This window comes from Petaurus breviceps, unplaced genomic scaffold, assembly GCF_028583685.1.
Source record: "Petaurus breviceps papuanus isolate PSGF00001 unplaced genomic scaffold, PetGlider_PUasm1.0 186, whole genome shotgun sequence".
NCBI lineage: Eukaryota > Metazoa > Chordata > Mammalia > Diprotodontia > Petauridae > Petaurus > Petaurus breviceps.
Genome location: NW_027185798.1, coordinates 33,387,984 through 33,410,166, shown reverse-complemented (window position 1 = coordinate 33,410,166; position 22,183 = coordinate 33,387,984). Strand labels below are relative to the sequence as shown.

Genomic DNA, 22,183 nt, shown 5'->3' with positions numbered 1-22,183 from the left:
ATTTCTTCCCAATTATATGTAAAGATAATTTTTAACATTTTTAAAAAATTTGAGTTCCAAATTCCTTCTCTCCCCCCTCCCTGAAACAGTAGGCAGTTTAATATAGATTTCACGCATGCAGTCATACAAAACATTCCCATATTAGTCATGTTGTGAAAGACATGGACAAAGGAAAAGACCCACAAAAAAATAAAGTGAAAGAGTCAAAAAAAAAATAAAAAGGAGGCTATATAATCCCTGATGTGAGACTTTGTTTTGGGCCTCACTTCGAGAAATGTTGTATGATTTGACCAGATGAGCCTCTGGGCACCTGTTGAGAGCCTCTCCCCCCCCCCCCCCTTTGAAAAACCCAGATGTTGATGCTTCTGTTTCTGGTAACTGTGATTAGGTGTATGTAATGTTCAGACAGTTTGGAGGCCTTTCTGCTTGATCTGTTTCTCAGTTTTATAACTTCTGTCCCTATACTCTTAAGGTTGGGGTGCTGACCTTTTTCCCCTGAACTAGGTAAATGATATATGTTTGATTGATTAAAATAACCTTGTTAACCCATTTTGAGTTGCTTTCCTTTAGCAAGGCAGATCTAAGATCCTGTGTTGGCAACCACCCTGGGGATGCTTGGGCTGCTTGCTGCTACAATTATTAAATAAAATTCAGACTCCTTCATTTGGCAATCAGGAGTGTTAATGATTTGATTACCTTCTCCTTTTTCCAGTCCTATCTCCCACTACTTCCCTTCAAATGCTCTATGTTACACCAAAATGGACTACTACATTTTTTGTTTGCCAAAGAGACCAATAAAGGGTTGAGGCATCACTATATTACTTAAATTTCTGTAAGATAATTTGCTTTGCAAAACAACCCTAAGAATTAAAGATTCACTTAAGATTTTGGCCCCAAAGTGTGGGAGGCAAATATGGGGTTCCTTCCATTTTACCAATGAAACTTGTTACCCTTCTCCAACCTATACCTACAAGAAAAAACAATTGAAAAATTTCTTTTTGGCATATCTAGAGGCCAGTAGTTTATTTGGAAAGACTACTTATTGGGGGCTATAGGTGTGGAACAATTGCATATAATATCAGACTTTTTTTCTCTTATTCTTTGTTATAAGTGATGTGTGTCTGGAATGGGAAAGGAAGAAAGGCTAGAAATGTAATTGATGAATAGAATCAATAAATATTTTTATAAGACATGTTAATCTCCTCTGAGATGGTTTCAAGAAAGAATCAATCTGGCTGGCTACAGAAAATTGATTTTTAATTGTATAAAAGTGTGCATACAAAATACATAGAAAGTAGTAAAAGTTATGACACATAAAACTGAAGATGGGCAGCTCGGTGAACAGAGCAAGATGACACATAAAACTGAAGATGGTTCTAATCCCAATTTGAACCTCATTGGGATCTAACTAGTGAATGAGACAAAAACCACCAGTTTGTGGCAGATCCAGGGACCAGCTCCCAATTCTTTCCCAGGGAGAGAGGAAGGAGAAGAAAAGAGGGACCCAAACAAGGGGACAAGTGATTTGGGGTTTCAAATACCAAGTGAAAGAACTAGAGGCAATTACACCTCTGACCTAATCCGGAGCAGGAGTCCTTTACATATGTCTGTATTTGGGGGGAGGGGGGAACAGGACAGTAAGAGAGAGCCCGTTCTAGGTGTTAGTGAAGTTGTTACTATCACCTGTACCTTTGAGTCATATGTAGTGGTTACCTAGACAGCTCCCAATTAAAGAGTTGCTCATCCCAACTGAAGGAGGAAGTTGGGTCACATTGCCTAAATTTCCTAACAGTGAAGATTATGACTGAGCAAGGATTAAGTGAGTATCAACCAATCACAGAAAACAGCTGCAAAACAAAATGATTCCCCAAGCCCAATTTAGAAAGTGCATTCAAAGTAATATACATTAGCGTAAAGGAGGTTGTAGAAGTAAATAAGAGATATATTTTAGAGAAACCTCCAGGCCACAAGGATAATTCTTTAGTGCTGTTTCAGAAAATCCCTCTTATACTTCCTCAAGGGAGAATGAGGTAGGGGAATTCACTCCTTAGTGAAAAGAAACAAAATTAGGATTTTAGAAACAGGCAGCTGGTCCTGCATCTCTTCCCTAGACATTCCAGAAAGGAAATCCAACCAGGTAAGTGTCCAGTCCACTTTACTGAACAACCCATTCATGGGTTAACTGAAAGGAAAAGAAAGAAATATGAGTCCTGGTAAGAGGCAATATGATGTAGCTAGGCAACAACAGCCCTGGACTTCAGACATGGGTTCCAGTTCCAGCTCCAGCTCTGCCTCAGTTTCTTCATTCAAAAACGATGGAGATAATACTACTTATACTACCCACCTTAAAAGGTTGTAAGGAAAATGCTTTATGAACTTTAAAGCATCATATAAATGTGTGCAACTACTACTAGTATAACTGGTCAGTAGGTAAAACAGCAGCTATTTAGGGGAAGAAGGAAAGTCCTCCACAGGTAAAAACATATCCTTTCTAAGGAGCAAAGTGGTGGGAGGAATAGATATCATAGGTATGTGTTTGATTCAACGTATAAGTTGTATTGTCTCCAGGAAGCAAAAAGGCCCTAAGCCAGCACTGGTTGTAAATGAAAAGGGAAGGGGGAGGGAGAGGAAGAGAAACAGAAATTTCAGAACCTAACACCCAGCTCTTGTAGTGTGAACTGTATGAAAAAAATCTGGGTTGTTGGAATAGTACAGATACATCTTGGTAGCATCTTGGATTGGTGGAGACCCCTAAGTTATCCTTAGGATCACTCTTCATCTCCCTTGGCCTTTTTTCCCACCAGCTTCTCATGGGGTAACTAAGTGTAAGATGTTAAGTATCCCTGTCCTGAGCTAGAATGTGAGGGGACCTTAGAATAAAGTGTTATGGGAGGATGTGATAGGGATGACCCTGTCTTGAAGAGGTCCTAGTCAAGGCAATCCAAAGCCTGAAGCTTCATACTCTTATGTACCCTGTTTAATTCAAAAGGGAAGTAGGAAATAGAGCTGGGTCAGGAGGACAGGGAGCCTGGGCTCAAAGCTCTTATTCAAGTTGGCTATGTTTTTCAAAGACAGACAGGTCTCCGTACCAAACAAGCCAACCAGAAGCTCCAGAAAAACTTTGTGGTTTTAGAGAACTTCTTTTCAGTAAACTTGAGAGGATGAGAATCCATAGATGTCCACAGGCAGCCCCTAGACGCCTCCAGGTAGAGTGGGGAATGTTTCAAATGAAACAATTGCAGAAAAGATCAGGAAAGAAGAAAATGGTTTTCCTAGACAGGTAGGAAACCAGACCCAGATTTAGTGTTTTTTAAAGTGTAAAAAATGAGTAAGTCTGTACAGAAATCTTTCCAAGTCTTAGAAAATAGATGTGCAAACAGAGGCTTGGAGAGGTGTGGTAAGGATGGGAGTGTCTAGCAATTAGAAGAGTGCATGGTGCCCAGTTGCCCAGCAGCCAACATGAGAATGTCCTTCTTCTCCTTGTGGAAGCGCAGCTCTTTGCCAGCCAGCCGGGCCTCATCCAGCTCCCTCTCAGTGGATGCCAGCTCTCTAGAAAGTGCTCCTGGCACACCCTGCTCCCGGCTTACCCAGTCCAGTGCCATCTGGTGGCGAATATCATCATCCAGGGCTCTGTGTGAGTAGTGAGCCAGCACCTCCTGGTGGAAAGGGGAATGGGAAGGTCATTTGGTCAAGAAAAAAGTTCATGATACCTTGATTCAACTAGAATTTAGGAGTATTTTTGTCATGGAGTCTTTACTGGGATTAGAACAGACATGAAATTTTAAATGGACCACAGGGAGAGCTTCCCAATGGAGGAAGCTGGGGAGAAAAAAATCCAAGGTCAAGACTGAAGAAAGGGAGGTGAGGGGAGTAAGCAAAAAAGTCAGTATAGGCTTTGACATTCCTAGGCTGGCAACGATCAACCTGCTTAGCTTCAGATCTAACACAACAAACCATCTTAATAACAGTGGTACTGTTTTCTTGTGATCTCTCCTTACCTGTCGAGAACACTGTCTCTCCCTCATGGCCTTCAGGCTACCATTCCAATGCAATAGTTGGAAAACTGTCATCAGCTCCTGAGAGAGAGAATGAGACATAGTAGGGAAAGTACTGGCTACACTTTTTGAAATCTCTAGGAACAAAGAACCAAAAATCAAGGACACTTATAAGATTGAATATAGCTACAATGCCCTTTAAGACCTAATCAAACTATCATTAAATAAAGATAACTTGTTTAAGTAGAACCATTTTAATATGTGGAAAGTTTTAAAAGGGAAAAACAAAATCAACTTAAAAGTTTGCTTGATGGAGAAATGTGGGAAGAAGCCAAAAATTTTGCATGGCTCACTGATCCAAGATGACCCATCCCTAGGATGGAATTGTGATCCAACCCTGTAAGGAAGAGAAAACAGGGCTACAAAAAGAATTTTCCAGGAGACAATCTATAAGTGTTCATAGCATGGTGAGTTGGGGATGGGATAATAAGGGTAATCTAGCTCTGAGTTTGAAGTGCTATGCTACGAGCTGCTAAGCAAAAAAGAAACCAGAGGAGCAGGGAACCTGTACTAAAGAAAAGGAAAGTAGAATAGTTAGATAAACAGGACCTTCAAATCACAGAGCACAAGTATTCCAGCTGGAGAAAAAGAGGTTATCTGACAAAGATGGTACCTGGAATTCCAGCATAGACTTGCCCTTGTTGGACTCCAACATGAAGCGGAAGGCACCAATCCCTGTGTTAGGGTTATCAGCCTCTTCCCTGTTGCCCTGATGAATGAGACATACAAAAGAAGTTTGGGTTTCCAATTTATAACGGTCCTAGGTATAGGGTTTTGCTAACAGGCTCAAACCTGTGTCTAATTTTGATTGGAGACGAGTAAGCAAGGGTTTTTTTTTTTAAACAACCATTTATTAAGTATGTACTACGTGCCAGGCACTGTGCTAAGTGCTTTACAAATACTCTCATTTGATACAACCACCCTGGGAGGTAACTGATATTATCATCCCCATTTTACAGATAGGGAAACAGACGGAGGAAGTTTAACTGAGTTGCCTAGGGTCAAACAGCTAGTGAGAAGGTTGGATTGAAACTCAAATCTTCCTGACTCTGGGCCTGATGCTCTATCCACTGATGCCACCTAGCTGCATCTGCCCCTGAAAAGTGTAGTTGCTAATAGAGATAGTAATCTATCCAATTCTTACTTATTTGTGCTTATTGAAGGGAGTGGTAAGGATGAAAAAAACCCAAAAGATTTCATCTTAACCTAAGATTTCCCTATATAATTTATTTTCAGTGGGCTTCCTAATTATTTTGCATTCCTTAAGTACACTGGGATTGAAGGAAAGAGTGCCATGCTAGGTCACAGGGGAAAACATCCAGGGATTAAAAATGTGCCACAACTGATCCTCAATGCACATTACAGCCATTACTATAATTAATTTTGTGTATTTTTCTTCACCTTGATCACAAAACAGGGATGGAGGACAGAAAACCAGGTGTTATAGCTACTAAATGTGGGCTGGGGGCTGGAAGGGGGGACAGCATGTTAGGATGGATCATATTCCTTTTAAAGGATAAAAATTGATTTTTATCCCACCCCCTAAAAAGGCCAGAGTCAATGTAAGGTCACATAAAAGGATTCCTTTCTGGAGTTGGTGGCAAATTAAACAGGAAAGGTGGTGAGATGAATGGGAGCAGGTATGTACAGAAGAGAAGAGAATATCACAAATAAAAATGGGAGCAAACAGAAGTTAGACATGTTTTTATTTGGAATTTCATGATTTGCTAGTAAACTTCAGGGGTTCCAGATGCCAGATAATCAAAATAAAAGAAAAAAGTGCACACATACACAGAGGAAAAAAATGAAAAAAAAAAAACCAGACATGGATAATGAAAAACAAAAGAAACAGAATGAAAGCAGTCAGACAAAGAAAAGAAAGTTTCTCGACTCTCACACCCCAGCCACACTCTTTCTCACTCCAGTTCCAAGTGCTTACATTGAAAGATGCCAGGGCCTCTGAGACACTCTTCTCAATGAAGTCATCTGTGATTCTTCGGGAGGGATGCTCGTTAAACACAGAGTTCATTAGTGCAATCTTTGCAGCACTCCGACGGGCCTCAGCCTTTGTTGGGCAAAACTGGGCAAGAAGAGAGACAGAGATGGGAAAGGAACTCATAAGTGAGTGTGAGAGTGTGTGTTTGTGTGTGTGTGAGCGCACGTTTGAGAAGGCGGAAAACAGAGAGAGAGGGAAAAGAAAAGAAAGCAAATGGATGAAATCAGTTGTGCTCAAAACACTCAAGTTTTCCTTGCAAAATGGCTCCAGAGTTTGGAAGCCTCAACATCCTGAAGTCATTAAGAGGGAGCTGGAGACTGCTGTAATCCACACCATAGTGAATGCAGAATAAAGGAGGCAGCTGAAGTCAGCATATAATCACTGAACATGAAAAATGCCCCTGTTCAAACTGTCAACAAAATTAATTGCTCAAAAGCCAAACTCCAACCAGCCTGTTAGGAATCTGTTTTGTTCTTTGGCTCTGAGGATGAAATTAGGGGGTTGGGGGTTGGAGGATGTTTTTCCCCCTTCTTTTTTGGACTTATCCAAAGAATTGAAGATAAGAATAAAATCCCAACTTGGGCTAAGGCTATTGTGGCATGTCTCACTAACCTCGGGGCTCCTTTAGCCCTAATAAGTGCAGGAAGCCCAAGGCTAGGTAGGGATTTCCAAACTAGAGTCTATAGTCCAAGATAAAACAGATGAGGTAGAGAGAAAATACGTGGTTTGTTTTTTTTTTGTATAGTCTATCCATGCACCTAACACAAGAACCACATCTAGTCTGATTTTTAAAATCCAAACAAACCCCTCTACTCTGTAGATGGTCCCTCTATTTCATCTCCCCATATTGATCATGATGACCATTCAAATGCCAATCTATGGAATTCAAACGCCATTTAAATAAAAGTTTAAGATAGAGAAGGCAGGGAAGGACGAAGGTGAATTGCTTGTTTGGACACAGTCTGTCAACATTAGGGTATTTCATGCTTCTCTAAAGCCCCCTTAAATTGACAGCTCTGAGTTCTGGCGTCTAGCTCTGCTCTGCTGACACGATTTCCTCTTTCTTATTCTCATAGATCTGCCCCCTTTACTACTCACTCACTAGCCTGATGCCTGCTTTACACAGGTAAGCTGATTTACCAGTCTACAGCAGAGCATGTAAAAGACCCTAAGAAACAAGTGACTAGTGAGGAAGCCACATTATATTATATGTATCCAAATGTGGGCATGAGAGGTGCAACCCAGGGGAAAGGCTGGGGAAGATAATCCCACGCTGCCCCTGAAAAGGCCTTTACTCAGGCTGGATGTCTTCATAAAATGTTCAAATCCTCATCAAACAACGTGAGGACGTATGGGTGGGGAAAAGTAATACCTTGTCTTTGAAAAAAGAATGCCTAAAAAAGTTAAGTCTGCTAGTGTGTGCATGTATTTACTTGTCTGAAATCGGTAAGGACTCCAAAGGGGGAAATAATCTAATATGAATTTATCTATTCTTCTAAGGTTGTTTATATTCAAAGCTATAATTGAGCTTGTAATGGGGTTATGCAAATTGTGAAAGATTGAACATAAATGTCTGTTTTCTGACAATTTTCACCCAAACTCCTAATCCAAAACAAAGGGCCACTTAGAGGGCTGCCTACTTTGAAAGGGATAAGTAGGAGAATCTTAGGAAATCATCCAATAGCAATATTTTACTATTTTAAGCTTTCTCCAAATGCCATAGCACATGAATGAATGAACTTTTGAAAAATCGTGTATTATGTGCTTGCTCTCTGCCATGCACTTTATAAACTGGGGGAACAGGGGGAGAGGGGGAGGGCTCACTACCTTTCCCACACAGCAATCACTGCCCTCATTTAATATTTTTTTTCCTAGACCTAAGGAATTTTAGAATTGACTGTAATTTAGTATAACCTCCATCTTTTCATTCCAGAGACAGTGATTTGCCTAAAGTCACAGGGCTAGTTAATGATCAAGCCGGGTCTCGTAACTCTTACAACAGTGTTTTTTCCATCATACCTCACTGCCTTTTTTCATCCCTTAGGGTCCTCAACAGAGCCAAATTTACTTTCTTCAGCAGCTGCACAGTAAGACCAGGCCAAGAAGTGAAAAAATGTTCTACTTCTGCACTTCTCCAGAAGTAGAGATGGCAAGGAGTTAGGATGTACTGATTGATATACAACAGACTTGGCTGTGTGCTAGAGGACCAACAACCTAAGGCAAGGGACAAACTAGCCACAATGATTCAGGTTTAGGAATGTCATCTCATTCAGACACAAGGAAAGTTTAGAGTCTCAAAAAATTCAGGCAAAGCTTAGCATGCCCCTCAGATTCTTTAATGGTAAAAATAAGAACAACAAAAAACCTCAAATATTTGCCATAATAACTATTGGTATTAATCCCCAAGTGTGTGTTTTTAGGCAAGAAGTTAAGTGTACTTTCAAGTAGCTGAAGGTAGCAAGAGAGAGAGCTAGAAGTATTTGAGCTTTCATTTTGGCTACTGCCAAATCTGTGGACTGTTACCTGGAAACTACCAAAGCAACTTCCTCCAGGTAGGGTGACATAACAGACGTAGGGGGGGCTGTTGGAGGGCACCATCTCATAAACCACTAGAGCCCCATTCTTTAGGTCAGCTCCTCGGGACTGCTTCATCTGCCAAAATTCCTGCAGAGCCTCCACCACATTCACTGTAGAAAAAGAGGAAACCAGCTTCAGAAACATCTCCAAACCTTGAACATGTGCTGTGATTCTACTCCTTAGTTCACCACCCCACCTCTTGATTAACTTAACCTGGTACACCTAACCTATGGCAAAGTCCATGCTTGCCACTAGCAACTCCATAACTCCATCCCAAAGAAATCCAAAGGAACAACCATCATATCCCTTTTGGGGGAAAATCTGAACCCTATTTGGCAAACTCATTGTGTTTCTGGAGAGCAGTAACCTAATTGGACTCTTCCTTCACTCTGGCTGCCATCAATAATCTATGTTGTATGAATGAATATTTCTAAGGAACTTAGGATTCAGAAGTAGAAGACATCTTAGAGATCTAGCAGATCAGTCAATCAATAAGCATTTACTAAATATCAAACTCCTTACTTTAGCCATGAAGAACCAAAGGGTCAAAAAGATTGAGTACCTTGCTTAATGTCACACAAGGAGCAGAGCCAGAATCCAAACCAAAGTCCTTGATCTCCAAATTCTCCACACTGACATTCCCACTATATTACTCTATCTTCTAATTCTTTCTCTAGATGTTTGTAAATGCATGGCAGAACTGAATTCCTGAGCCATTCCTGCTGGCACTTAGCTCCCTCACCATATTCTTGTTACCTAATCTACTTTCTCCTCTCAGTAAGATTCCTACTTATACTTCATCCACTGTATTTCAAATGATGACCTGAAGACTTAGAATACACAACATCATATTTTAAGATTCCTGCACATCAACATCACCCATTCCCTGATCCCCACCAAAACATGCACATACAAATCCTATGGTCATAGCCGTTAACCACTTTTAATTTTTAACGATAAACACGTTTTAAAAACATTTTGTTTTAAAAACTTCTTTTACAAACAAGTTTAAAAGCTTTGGTTTTAATTATAAATATGATTTATAGAAGTTTTTCTCACCTACACTTTCACAGCAACAATCTTTAAGAGTAAGTTAGAGGTCATAAAACAACACAAACTCTAACTGGACATTGGCTTGATTTTGATTCTTGGTGGTTCTCATTCTTACATTAGGGAACCTTGCAAAATGGGGGAAGGATTTGTTCATTTACCCACCCCAGTTCCTGGCCGTCAGATCTTTCATTCTGTCTCTTTCTCACCCTTAGTATTAGGAAGGGCTCTTCTAAGGTCACTCCAGCCCAAAATGCTTAGCCATCATTGTTCTTTCCTTCTGGTCTTTTCAGCCCCAGTTCCCTCTTTGAGAAGAACTGCACAATAAGCTGGGTGGCAGCTCTCTTGACAAGCAAACAACAGGGAGAAAGGGAAGGAGAAGGAGCTATGGTGAGAACAGAGTAAGAAAGATGGTCCCATTAAAAGTTCACATCCATGCTCAACTTCCAACTCTGTCCCTCTTGGCACAAAACTCACATCTACCCTACAAATATAGCTTTGTCTCTCTTGCCTGTAACAAACTACCTGCTAACGTCTGCTTTTGGAAAGATCACTCAAAGCTGAAGGAAAGAAAAAGGCTTATTTAAGGACAGCTGATAAATGCTGACAAAATAATAATAGGAAGGGGCAGTTAATGTTATTTTCTATTTTTAAATGCAACACGGTTGAAAGAATGGAGTAATTTTTTGAAAGGCACATAACTACCTATCAACAACTAACTTATTATAAGTCTGTGGCAGGCATTAGAAATAAGAGAAATGAGAACAACGGGACCAAGAATAAAAGGATAGATATTCATCAAAAATTATTTATTAAACAAATAATTATGTGTAACACACTGTGATGAACAAAGAGAAATACACTGGTATAGTTTTTGTCCTTTAGAAATTTATGATCCAAGAAAGATATTACTAATACAGAAAGACGTGTTAAAATTTACATACATAAATACAATATAGTAAGAACATGAAAAAGGCAGTAAAATATATGTATCAAATACAGGTATATAAATGGGGTGGGTGGGTGGCTAGAATGGGTGAGTAGATAATGTAATTGGAGAAAAGTGAAAGAAAGCAGTGATGAGAGTACCCTGGCTGTTATTGTTCGTCCTTCATTTTCAAAAAGTACCAGTGATATAATGGGGGTGACTTGGGTTTAAGTGAGACAGAGTTGCACAAAGTCATCAGCCTTACTCTCTCTTCCAGAGTCATTAAAGTTCAGCGGTGAGAGAAAAGTCAAGATTGGCATGAAGAGACTGATAGGAGAAGAGGAAACTGGACCAATCGAGTCCCATTACAGGTTGCAGAAAGTTGAATGAGAACCTATTTCTTAATTTACCTTTCCTGGTATAGATTTTATTCAGTTAGCATGATGAAGAGGAAAAGAAAACTCTGACTCCAGGGACTTCCTAGCAGCTGATGCCACTTTAAAAGGAACAAGCATATGATCTTTGTAAAAGTCTCTGTCCTTGACCCACAAAGGCCACTTTTCAAGATTCAGGGACTTGTTGATTATAAATAACGATCTACTAAGTTGGATAATATTTTGGTTGAGCATGGCACCATATGGCAATATTTTAGATAGGAGCCATGAAACACATTAGACTCTTGGAAGCATAGACAAGAGCTTTAATACAAACACAAAGACTTACTTTGGCATGTGAATTTAAGCTAAGAATATTTCCTAGTGAACAAAGGGATAACAATTCACTCAGTAACAAATAGCAGGGAGGATTTAGAGAGGCTTTTAAGAAGTGAAATACCATAAAGAAACTGTGACTTTGGGGGGAGTTGATATAGAGTTCCATAGAAAACTAATCCCGAATGCAATTTCTAAACTATGGAAACTCCTGGATCAGCAAGTTTAATTCCATAGTATTTAATAAACCAAGACTCTGACTGTAATTCAGACAAGACATAGAAACTATATTTTAAAAAAGGGGGAAGATGGAGAAGAGAACAAATAAATTCAAATTCATGTTGGTTCAGGGATTTTTAGATTAGGATGATAGGATATTTTGTTCATGCTAATTATGCAAAAGCTTCAAGGAGATTAGTAGTACCATAATCTCAAGGGAGAAGAATCAAAGGAGGGAATACAGTTATACAGCAAAGTAAGGAACTTAGCTAATAGACTCCTGTCTATCCAATCATACTAATTTTGAAGATTCAGCCAAACAAGAACATAAAAGGATGATATCCTTTGGTGCATTAGGGAACAAAGAGGAATACTAAAACACTGTTTAATCCCCCATATATGTGCAAAACTCACTCCTAAGAGTGTGAGTTGTAAGGGAGAAGACAGGATAGAGAAGAAAGCTTAATGAGAGATTCAGGACACAAAGGAGAAATAACTGAAGGGTACTTAATTTAAGTATTAAAGTCAAAGATAGATAATGTTGTAAGGTAACATCTCCTGAAAGAGAAGAAAGATTAGGAATGAGGTAAGGAAGCTAGGCAAAGAAGGGGAAAGTCCAAGCAAAGAATATCTGGTGAAGAAATATGAGCGAATTATGTTATAGGGACAACTATTCCAGAATCAATCAGGCCAGCTGATAAAGGCCAAACCACCAATCATTGGAAACATGGGTATTGAAGCCATTGGCAGCTTCACCTATGAAACTGAGGAAGAGTGTTTCCATGTGGTCTGGAAGGACTCTCTACTTAAAAAAAAAAGTGGACTCATCTTGCTTGAGATAAAACTACCTGCCACATTCTACTAGACAGATATTTTCTGGATACCCAGCTAGAACTAGTTTGGGAATCCAATCAGAAAGTTTTAAGATTAGGGGCAGAATGGTGGGATAGGAAGGAAGGAGAATAATGAGTGGAAGAGAAAATGTAGGGAGTTCAGGAAGAGAAAACTTCACAATCTGAGGCCTGACTGATAATCTGTCATCAGCCTTCCTGCCCCTTTTTTTTGCATGTTAAAATTAATATTTATTTTTTCCAATTAACAAACATTTATTTTCTCCACCTCCTCCTACCTCCTCCTTCCCCTCAGGAAAAAAAAAGAAAAACAAAACCCTTTCAATGAAAAAAAAAAAAGAAAAACAAATTGCCATATTGTCCTCATTGGAAAATGTGTCTCGTTTTACACCCACAGTCTATCATCACTCTTGGGAAGTCAGTAGCATTCCTTAATATCTAAATTCTTCAATCATGCTTGGTTATTACATTCATCTGAGTTCTCAAATCTTTCAAAGCTATTCTTTTATTGGAGGGGGGAGGGAAGGGAAACTGGGGATAAGTGACTTGCCCAAGATCACACAGCTAGCAAGTATGTCGTGTCTGAGGCCAGTTTTGAACTCAGATCCTCCTGACTCCAGGGCTGATGCTTTATTTACTGAGCCACCTAGATGCCCCCAAAACTATTCATTTTTAAAATGCTATTATAATTTAAATTTTTCTCTTGGTTCTGTTCAGTTCATTTGAATCAGTTTATATAAATCTTCCTAGGTTTCTCTGAAACTGTCTCCACTTCTTAAGGAACAATTGGATTCCATTACATTCATATACCATAATTTGTCCATTTTCCAATTAAGGAGAACTCCTTTAGTTTTCAGGTAACTAGGTGTCACAGTGGATTGAGTGCTGGGCTTGCAGTCAGGAAAAATGATCTTCTCAAGTTCAAATCTGGCCTCAGACACTTATTAGTTGTGCGACAAATAATTTAACCCTTTTTGCCTCAGTTCCCTCATTTGTAAAATGATAGGGAGAAGGAAATGGCAAACCACTCCAGTATTGCTGCCAAGAAAACCCCAAATAGGGTCATGAAGAGTTGAATATGACTGAACAACTCTTGGTTTTCAGTTCTTTGCCACCACATGCAAAAAGGGCTACTATAAATATTTTTGTACCTGTGCATCCTTTTCCTCTGTTTAAAAAAAATAATTTAAATCATTTTATCAGGGTTTTTTTGTCATTTAGTAGGTGTATTACCCTTATAGTCTTTCTAGGGACACCAGAAAATTCATATAAGGGTCTCAGATTAGAGCTCAACTAGGAGCCCTTGTAGATCTATCATAGAATAGATTACATTTTTGAAAAACAATGTAGAATTCCTGGAGAGTCTTCAGGTTTGGACACTTGGGTGAAACTATTCTCTGTCATTAATGATCTTCCTTCCATTTACTCCTTAACCCTTTGCAACTTGGTTTCTGACCTCATTACTCCACTAAAACTGCTCTTTCAAATTTACCAATTGACTCTAAATTGCCAAAGCTGAGAGTCGTTTTTCAGTTTCTGCTGTATTTGACACTACTTACTTCCCTTTCTTCTCTGGACTTTTGTGACACTGCTCTCTCCTGGTTCTCTCTGTCTTTCTCTCCTGTCTGACTGATCCCCTTCAGTCTCTTCTGCTAGCTCATCATTCATAATATGCACTGTAACTGTGCACTCTCTATATGGTTAATTTATCAGCTCCATTGGCTTCATTATCATTTCTACACCCATAGCTCAAATATATATAAACTGCCCCAGTCTTTCTTCTGAGGTTGAATTTCTATTTTATTGAAGGAACCTCGTTCTTCCAATCTCTTGGATTTCTCACTCTCCCTAATACTACATATCCAATTAATTATCAAATCTTGACATTTCTACCTCTACAACATTTCTCACATCTGACCCTTTTTTTTCTCTAGGGAGGCTCGGAGTTGCTAAATGCCTTACCCAACCAAGGTCAAACAGCTAATTGATGTTAAAGCTGGGGGCTTTAACTCAAGTTTCCTAGGTCAGCCTTTTTTTCTACAACACTTTTATGTTTGTTGAATGAATGAAGCAAAAATCTTCTGGATGCTTCTTTAACTGGTGGGAGTATACTTCCCCAAATTGGAATGGTCAATAACCTATAAAGGTGTACATCAAGAAAACAAGGAGTAATGGCAGTTTCATCAGTCTATAATCCTTAATCAATAAACTAAACTTTAGGGTTAATTTCCACTTATCCAAACCAATAAAAAAAATTAATCACTGGCTACATATAAAAAAGGGGAAGAACAGTCCTGGACTTGAACAACTCTGCTGTGTTTATCTGAGGATTAAACTTTACACTGTTGTGATTCATGAAGACCAGAGGAAAATGAGACATGTTTCTTTAAGGTATTAACAAAATTACAGTTTAAACTAGTGAATTCTCTGGTCTCTCAAAATTGGTCTTTAAGACTGAAAATGGCCTGGCATTACTTTCCACTCTGTCTTTAAAAGATAAAGTTAAACGATCCCAATGTACAGAAGCAGCCTTCATATCTTCATACCTGGGATTATTTTCCACGAATCAATAGACATACTCTGGAAATTGGGCATCTATTCCATTCAATGAGTATCTCTTAAAGGCCCGCGACGTTGCGTACCTAATCTTCTTGAGGGAGTTGTTGCCCAAGGCCCAGTCCTAGGCACACCGTTCTCCCCCCACACTCATGGGCCCAATGGTCATTTCTACAAGGACAACTCATGTCTGTGTGGCCGGCCCCAGCCCAGGCCCAGCATTTCTTCCGAGAGTCTGTGCTGGGGATGCAAAGACAAAAAGGGAATCGGCCCCTGCCCTCAGGCAGCTTAGGACGAGTTCCACAAGCCTCAGATAAAAATCACTGGTGGAAACGCGGCTTGGTCAGGTCCCAAACCCTGGGCCTGAAGGGGCCTGACCGAGGGGAAGGCCTGGCCAGGTCTCGAGGCTCGCCGCCTGCACGCCCACGAAGGTCAGGAACCCGAGTGGCAGGCAGCTGAGGTGGGCCTCGGGGCTCCACTGCTGCCCCGTCACGGCTTAGGCGCCACGACCTCTCCGCTCATCTCGAGTGGGAGGCCAGACCCCGCCGGGCCCCCAGACTCACCTCGGCCGTAGCCCTGCGTGTGCTTGGCGAAGCTCCTCACCACGGCCTCCACGGCCTCGCGCAGCACGGCGGGGCTGCCCGCAGCGCCGGGGGGCAGAGGAAGCCCCGCGGCCCCGGACAGCAACAGAGGCGGCGGCGGCGGGGCCGGCGGCGGTGGCGCCGGCTGGGGGCCTCCCGGGGGGCTGGCGGCGGCGGCGGCCCCGGTCACTCCGGGCCGCAGAGCTCGCAGGGTGCCCATCCCGCCGCCACCGCCTCCCACTCCGGGCTGCAGTCGCTGCGCCCGCATCGTCTCCATCCCCGCTGGCTCCCACAGCGCCCAGCCGCGGCCCAAAAAACTCCTTAGCAGTCGCCTCCGGGCCCCTGAGCTAACGGTCTATGAGGTCTGGGACAGCTCGGGCCGCGCGCCTCGGGGCGGGGCCAGCCGTAAGGACTCCACTGGCTGTCAGTCATGAGGGGGCGGGGACGAGCCGGCTCTGTGCCAATCACAGACAGGGGGCGGGAGGAAAAAAATCCTGCCTCCCCACCTCAGGCAGACTACAGCAGTGGGTGGAGCTAGTGCGGTAGCCATTTGAGGAGAAGAAAAGCGGACTCCCACCAATAGGAATCCAGGCGTCTTCAAGGAAGGCGGGCCAAAACCTAAACGCCTCCAAAGAGGGTCTGTTAGTCGGCGAAATGAGGCGGGATCAGGCGGCAGCGAGCAGCTGTGAGACCTCTAGATTCTAATGCATCCGCCCATTTTGACCCTGCTTGAGGGCTAGCAGCAGCTGGCTGTCTTTGCTTCGCTGTCTCTTCCTTTGATGGTGGTTGGGCAAACTTCTGAATGGATTTATTTTTAGGCCCTGGGATCCAAAGACTGGTCCCTAGCATCCGCCGGGCGTCCGACCAGAAAGCGGCATTCTTTCTTCTGGGCGCCCGGACGCTCGCACCTCCCGATTAATTGATGCAGTCTTACCAGGCTGGGCAACGCCAAGTCCTCCTGGCCCCTCGGGGGGCCTTCTGGAGGCAGAGAGGCTCTTGGGAGCCGAGGGAAGAGCAGAGGCTGCAAGCAGGGAACGAGGTTCTGCAGGACAAGATGACCACTCAAACTCAAGGAGGAACCCCCTGAGTATCTCGGGGGCAGGGGCGGGGGGCGAGCTGTAGTGGAAGGGGAATAGAGCAGGCCTCTGTGGAGGTGGCCCAGTCGGATTGGTCTGCCTCGGTTTCCGTAGTAAGTGAAGTCCAGGAGAGGCAGAGGACTCATGCTGGGTGAGGAGGGGTAGTGTCTGTGAAAGTGGTCTGATATCCTCAGATCATGGGTAATTAAGCATGTTAAACGAATGGTGGAGTAGAAAGAGCTGGGACGCAACTAGATCTGGGACAAATCCTTAACTTTCCTGTTTATTTACTAATGTGATCACAGGCCAGTTCCTTCATCTCTCCAACTCGGTTTCCTCACCTATAAAATGGGTATAACATTTGCACTATGTTTCTCATTGTGTTGTTTTGATGTAAAAGTTCTTTGTTTACCTTAGAGCACTAGATATACATATTCTTTCCTTATCTCATTCGATGAACCTGAGATAGATGGATCCTAGGGATCCAAAGGAAAGCGAGAGAAGAACTGAGATTTCAAGATGAGTCAATGAAAGTTGTTAGCTTTTCCTCTACCACCATTCCAGGGCTTTCACTGATCCTAGAAGTTACGATCAAGATTAGGTTCAGTATTGCCCAGCCCATCCCCTCCTCCCAAGTGAGTGGAGAGACGTGGTTGAAACTTCTGAACACCTTTATTTTGATATGTCAAGAGGGGGATTAAGATCACAGCCCTCCTCTGCCTTGGGGAGGACAGAAACTCACATGAAAGAGCAGTTTGGACTGCATGCCCCACTTCTCCTGGGAAGACAAGACAACCTGATATAATGAATTGCCTTGGGGTAAGGAAGTCTCTGGTCTGTTGGAGGCAAGGAGGGAATAGATGAGGGAGCAATGAGGGGAGCAGCAGAGCTGGGTGCAGCAAGAGGTTCCTTCTCAGAAGGGGAACTCAGGGACTGGAAAGCAACATTTTCCCGAGTTGTGTGGGATAGGGAAGTCGGAGAGGGAGAGCAAAGGATCAGAGAACCCAGTCTAGTAGGTGGGTTAAGGGGGATCCCAAGAGTCAAGACATTTCCACTGGAATTGGGCGTGTAAATAATGCATTATAGGGCATGTGCCACTGTACCTAATAAATAGAAATAAATAATTGCAAGCACAAGAAGATAAGGGATTGGTGATTTTTTTTTTTTTTGGTGGTGGTGGGGGGAGGAGGGGTGTTAGGTTAGGCACTAGTCATTAGCAGGTGATCTCACTGTCCGTTAACAAGTGCAAGTATGTTTGGGGGCCCATGTGCCAATGAGCACCTTTGACCTCATGGTGCATGCAAGTGCATAGTGCCTGTGAGCTCACACTGATCCCACATGCAAGTGCACAGTTGCATCAGCCACATACATGACCCCTATATATGCGTGACTGCCCAGTACATGTGAGAAGCCTGGTGACCTTTCCGGTAAAGTGCTCTGTGCCCGTGAACATGTGCATCTCTGTAGAGTGCACTATGCAGTGCCTATGAGCAAAATACAAGTGGCCTCTAGCGTGTGTGCATGGTGTATGTGAGCTGGTGGCCTCACCTGCCCTGCCATAGCCTTGTCCACACCATTCCGAGCTCCTCTTACCCCCTCAGCGCCCTTGTTCTCCTGGTCCACCTAGACTCTGGAACCCCCCTAGCTGCCTTATCTGCTCTGTCTGCATGGAGTGACGTCTCACTAATTTCCTCTTGGCTCTGGGAGACCCAAGGCCTCCGGAATGATGGGGAGCAGGGAGGGATGGGGCCCGACACCCTGGTAGAGGTCGAATGTCTGGGATGGGAGGGTGGGGACTGACATTGAGTGGTGGCAGGAAGCCTGGCCGGGTATGGGAGATGTGGTCCAGGAGCAACGTCCCAGAGCCCCTCCGTTCTAGCAGCCCAGGACTCCGTCTCCGCCCACTCAAAGGAGACACAGCCCCCGGAAGGCTCTCTTGAGACTGGCCAGGCGAAGGAACTGAGCTGGCTGGAGGGAGGGTCAGTGGCGAAGCGTTGTACCGGCGGCGCTCATGAGACAGGCGACTGGAGTCCGGAGAGTCAGTGCATAGGTGACTGGGGCCGTCTAGCTCCACCGGCTCCATGCGGCTCAGCTTCTGCTTCAGCCCAGGCAGGGGAGCCGATTCCTGGGCCTCTGGTGCCGTGTTGCGCCGGGAAAGAGCCCCTCCACCTGTCACTTTTTCAGCCCACGGGGGTGGTTCCTCAGGCCCCTCGGTGCTATGGCGCCGAGAGAGCCGGGGTCGACTAGTCAGCGCCAGGCCGTTAAATTCGGCAATCAATCGGTCAGTCGCTGGTCGCCCCTCTGCGGGCGGGAGCAGTTGAGGAGGGGCGACTAGCCCCCAAGGCTCGGAGTTGAGCCTCTTAAGTGGTTTAGGTGGAGGGTGGCGGGGTGGTTTGGGGAGGGGCTCAGAAGAAGCGGGGTCGTCTGGGGGCTTAGGGAGGGGGAATTCGAACACGTCTCGCTTCTCCTCCTCCTCTTGGGCTCGGGGAGACAGCACTCCTTTTCCTCCCCCTCCAGTCTGCAGTTGGATTTCCGAAGGCGACATGCAAACCCCTGGGGTTGGGACTGGGGTGGGAGGGTCTTCGACCCCCGGGGAGGGAGGAGAATTGAGATACTGCCGGGTCTTCTTGGTGCCAGAGGGCGAAGTGTCTGTAGTGATGATAATGACTTCTGTGCCCTTGGCTTTGCAGGCTTCCAGCAAGGCTGAGAGGGTCTCTCGATCGCCACGGTCCAACGCGTGGACTAGAGCTGAGGCGCCAGCGTGGTCGCGGGCCGACGGGTCCGCGCCGTGGGCTAGAAGAAGGGTGGCTACTGCAGCTCCTCCACCTCCGGCGCAGGCGTGCATGAGAGCCGTGCGCCCCAGCCTGTCGGCTATGTTGGGGTCAGCGCCCTGCTCCAGGAGGTAGCGTACCATGCGGGCCCGGTTCTCTGGGTCGTCGTAGCGGGCCCGACAGGCAGCCATCAGTGCAGTCTCCCCCTGCGCGTCGCCCTCATTCACGTAAGCACCTCCCTCTAAGAGCAACCGAGTCAAGCGCAGCTTTCCCTGCCCCACTGCCCGCAGGAGAGCGTGCCCCTCGGCGTGCAGCATGGCCAAGGTGGTGGGTGGGAGAAAGGCAGCGGCTGAAACTACCAGAAGAAGAGGTGGAGAGGGAGATGCGGGACAAGGATGGGGACAGTGCCTAGAGGAGGGCTGAGGCTCAGCAGCTACGGTGCTCCCTGTCAGAGAGATAGACCGACATTGACAGACACAGGCATAGAGACAAGACAGGGAATCATAGAGATACAGAGATTTGGAGTGGGTCACTGTGGCACACAGTTCCGTCCTCTGCCCCATGCCACTATGCTCCCCTAAATGCTTGTCTGAAAAAAGCTCGCGTGCACCCGCCCGCGATGAATGCTCGTGCAAGTGCGTGTGTGCACGCGCGGGAATGTCCGCATCCCAACCTTCACCCTCAGCCCCTGAGCCATTTCCAGTCACTGATTTTCCTCATCCTCTTTCCAAAATAGCTCTTGTCAGAGCGCAGACCTCCCCTCAGTAGCACCACTTCCCCCTTAACCCACGCGCACACCCATACATTCCCAGTGCCTTCACCCTTTCCTCAGAGCCGCAGCTCTGGGAGGGGTCGCGGCTCGGGTCCAAGGGTCTTAAACTGGAAGAGGGAAGAGTCCAGAGTTCCCCTTTCTCCAGTTGTGTTCCCTATCTCCCGCTCCTCGTTCCCCTCCTAGGCGGTGTGCCCAGATACCTGTATGTCCGCAGGATCTCCTCCCTGCCAGGGCCTGTTCTGGAACCTGGACCAGGGTGCAGTCTGGGTGAAGAAGCCGGGTCCTTAAGCACCCACATGGTGGGGGTGGGCCTCTGTGGCCCCCACTGTATATGTGCTAGAGCCTAGGCTCCCCTGCTCCAGATCCCTCCTCCCGTGCGCCCCGGGCGCAGCGCCGGCTCTGGGAGGGGGGGGGGCGGAGCTCGGCGGAGCTATTTATAGATGTGTCTCTGCGGGTGGGGGTGGCAGGCACCAAATCTGCTCCTTTCCCAATCCCCCATTAAAAACCCTAGAAAACAAAACCCACTACCCCAGGTTTTCTAAGCCTAACATATCTTAGCCACTTCAACCTAGCTATTTGTAGAATCCAGTCCCAAGTTAGGTATTTCTTCTCTTCCTAGCCTCCCCCCCCCCAAGGCTACCTGCACAAATTCTAGCTAGGCATCCCCAGCTACCAGTTTTCGAGGACTTGACGTGTTGTGGCTGTGTGCTAGACCTGACAAGTCACACATGATACAATCACATTCTCAAAGGTTGTTGGACCCAGACATCATAAATCCAAGTTCTATGAGAAGAGATACCAAGTTACCCCGCTTAATGTGTACATATATGGACATACATGGTCTATAAAAGACCCCAGCACAGAGCTCTAAAGGAAGCACAAAGTTACAGAGATGTGGAACTCAGTCCTTCCGGGTTGGTCTCTTAGCCAGAACTGGGGAAGGTAGGTGTGGACGCAGGTCGTTTTTTGGACATAATAAAATAAATCTTTAATTCCTTTCCTCTTATTCTATCTCGGGGTAAGGAGTGGGGTGGGGGGGGGGAGGAGGCAATGAGGCATCTAGGAAGAGGCTGAAAACAGTCTGTGTATTAAAAGGTTTTTATCTCCCTCTGATTCTGTATTTCTCCCTCTTTCGTACTTTGTCAATCTTCCTGGCCATCTCCCTTTGCATTTTTTTCTCCTCTGTCTCTCCCTCTGTCTCTCTGTGTCAGTCTCTGTCACTGTCTCTTTCCTTCTGCCACCTGCCCTGTCTCCATGGTTACCATGACTCCCATCTGTGCTGTTTAGGAATAAGTATGTGTCCAGCTGGGAGGTAACATGGAAAGTAGGGGATTTGGGGAGGAGGATCTATAGGACTTGGAGAGATTCATATGATCCCAAAAGCAACTGGGAGAGGGGGCTGACAGTTATTTAAAAAAACAAAAAACAAACCACAACCCAGGGATTCAAAGGACTGAATGTTAGGGGAGTTGGAGTCATTCTACAGCTTGATTTCACCCTTAGGAGTCCACTGTTATTCTCACTCCCCAGGCAAGTAATTCCTAGGGTCTAACTTGCAGTTTCAATCCGAGTTGTCTATTCATAATTCATAGAGAAGGAGAATATGGTAGGAGCCCTCTTGTCCTTAGAATAGTTCCTTATACATGTCCAGGAAAAGCAAGAGAGCAGTGGGAGAGAGACTGGGAACCCAGGAATCCTGTCTCCTGCCACACCAGTCTTGGTTTCCTGATCTTCAATCTCTCTGTTCCCCCTCTTGCCAACTCTCACCGACTCTGCAGCAACCCACAGAAAGGTATTTTTAGCAAGGAAGTGAGGGGGGAGGATTCAGTGCGTGCAGAATTTAGAGAAAGAAGGGTGGTAGATGGGAAAGGAGTAGGGCGGGAGGCGGGACATTATGCAGCAGCCGGCAGAGCAAGACTGATCTCTGAAGAGCTGATTTCTGGGGGACTCCTTGGGGGAGGCCCGCCTTGTGGGAGCGCTTTAAATTTCATGATATTAGGGCAACTCTCGGAGCTCTTGGCTTTCTTCAGAGCTCTCACAT

At 44.7% G+C, this 22,183-nt stretch overlaps 2 protein-coding genes across 2 annotated transcripts; both read right to left on the bottom strand.

The window, feature by feature from the left end:
• Positions 1 to 1,240: 1,240 nt before the first annotated feature.
• Positions 1,241 to 15,896, bottom strand: LIX1L (limb and CNS expressed 1 like). The gene is made up of 6 exons (XM_069090152.1): positions 15,506 to 15,896; positions 8,575 to 8,738; positions 5,995 to 6,135; positions 4,669 to 4,764; positions 3,999 to 4,076; positions 1,241 to 3,656 (listed from the first exon to the last, which is right to left on the bottom strand). Exons 1-6 carry the CDS (start codon positions 15,798 to 15,800, stop codon positions 3,414 to 3,416), a joined length of 1,017 nt encoding a protein of 338 aa, XP_068946253.1. The 5' UTR covers positions 15,801 to 15,896; the 3' UTR covers positions 1,241 to 3,413.
• Positions 15,897 to 17,274: 1,378 nt separating this feature from the next.
• ANKRD34A (ankyrin repeat domain 34A) lies at positions 17,275 to 21,038 on the bottom strand. The gene is made up of 2 exons (XM_069090151.1): positions 20,343 to 21,038; positions 17,275 to 19,815 (listed from the first exon to the last, which is right to left on the bottom strand). Exon 2 carries the CDS (start codon positions 19,685 to 19,687, stop codon positions 18,197 to 18,199), a length of 1,491 nt encoding a protein of 496 aa, XP_068946252.1. The 5' UTR covers positions 19,688 to 19,815; positions 20,343 to 21,038; the 3' UTR covers positions 17,275 to 18,196.
• Positions 21,039 to 22,183: the final 1,145 nt, after the last annotated feature.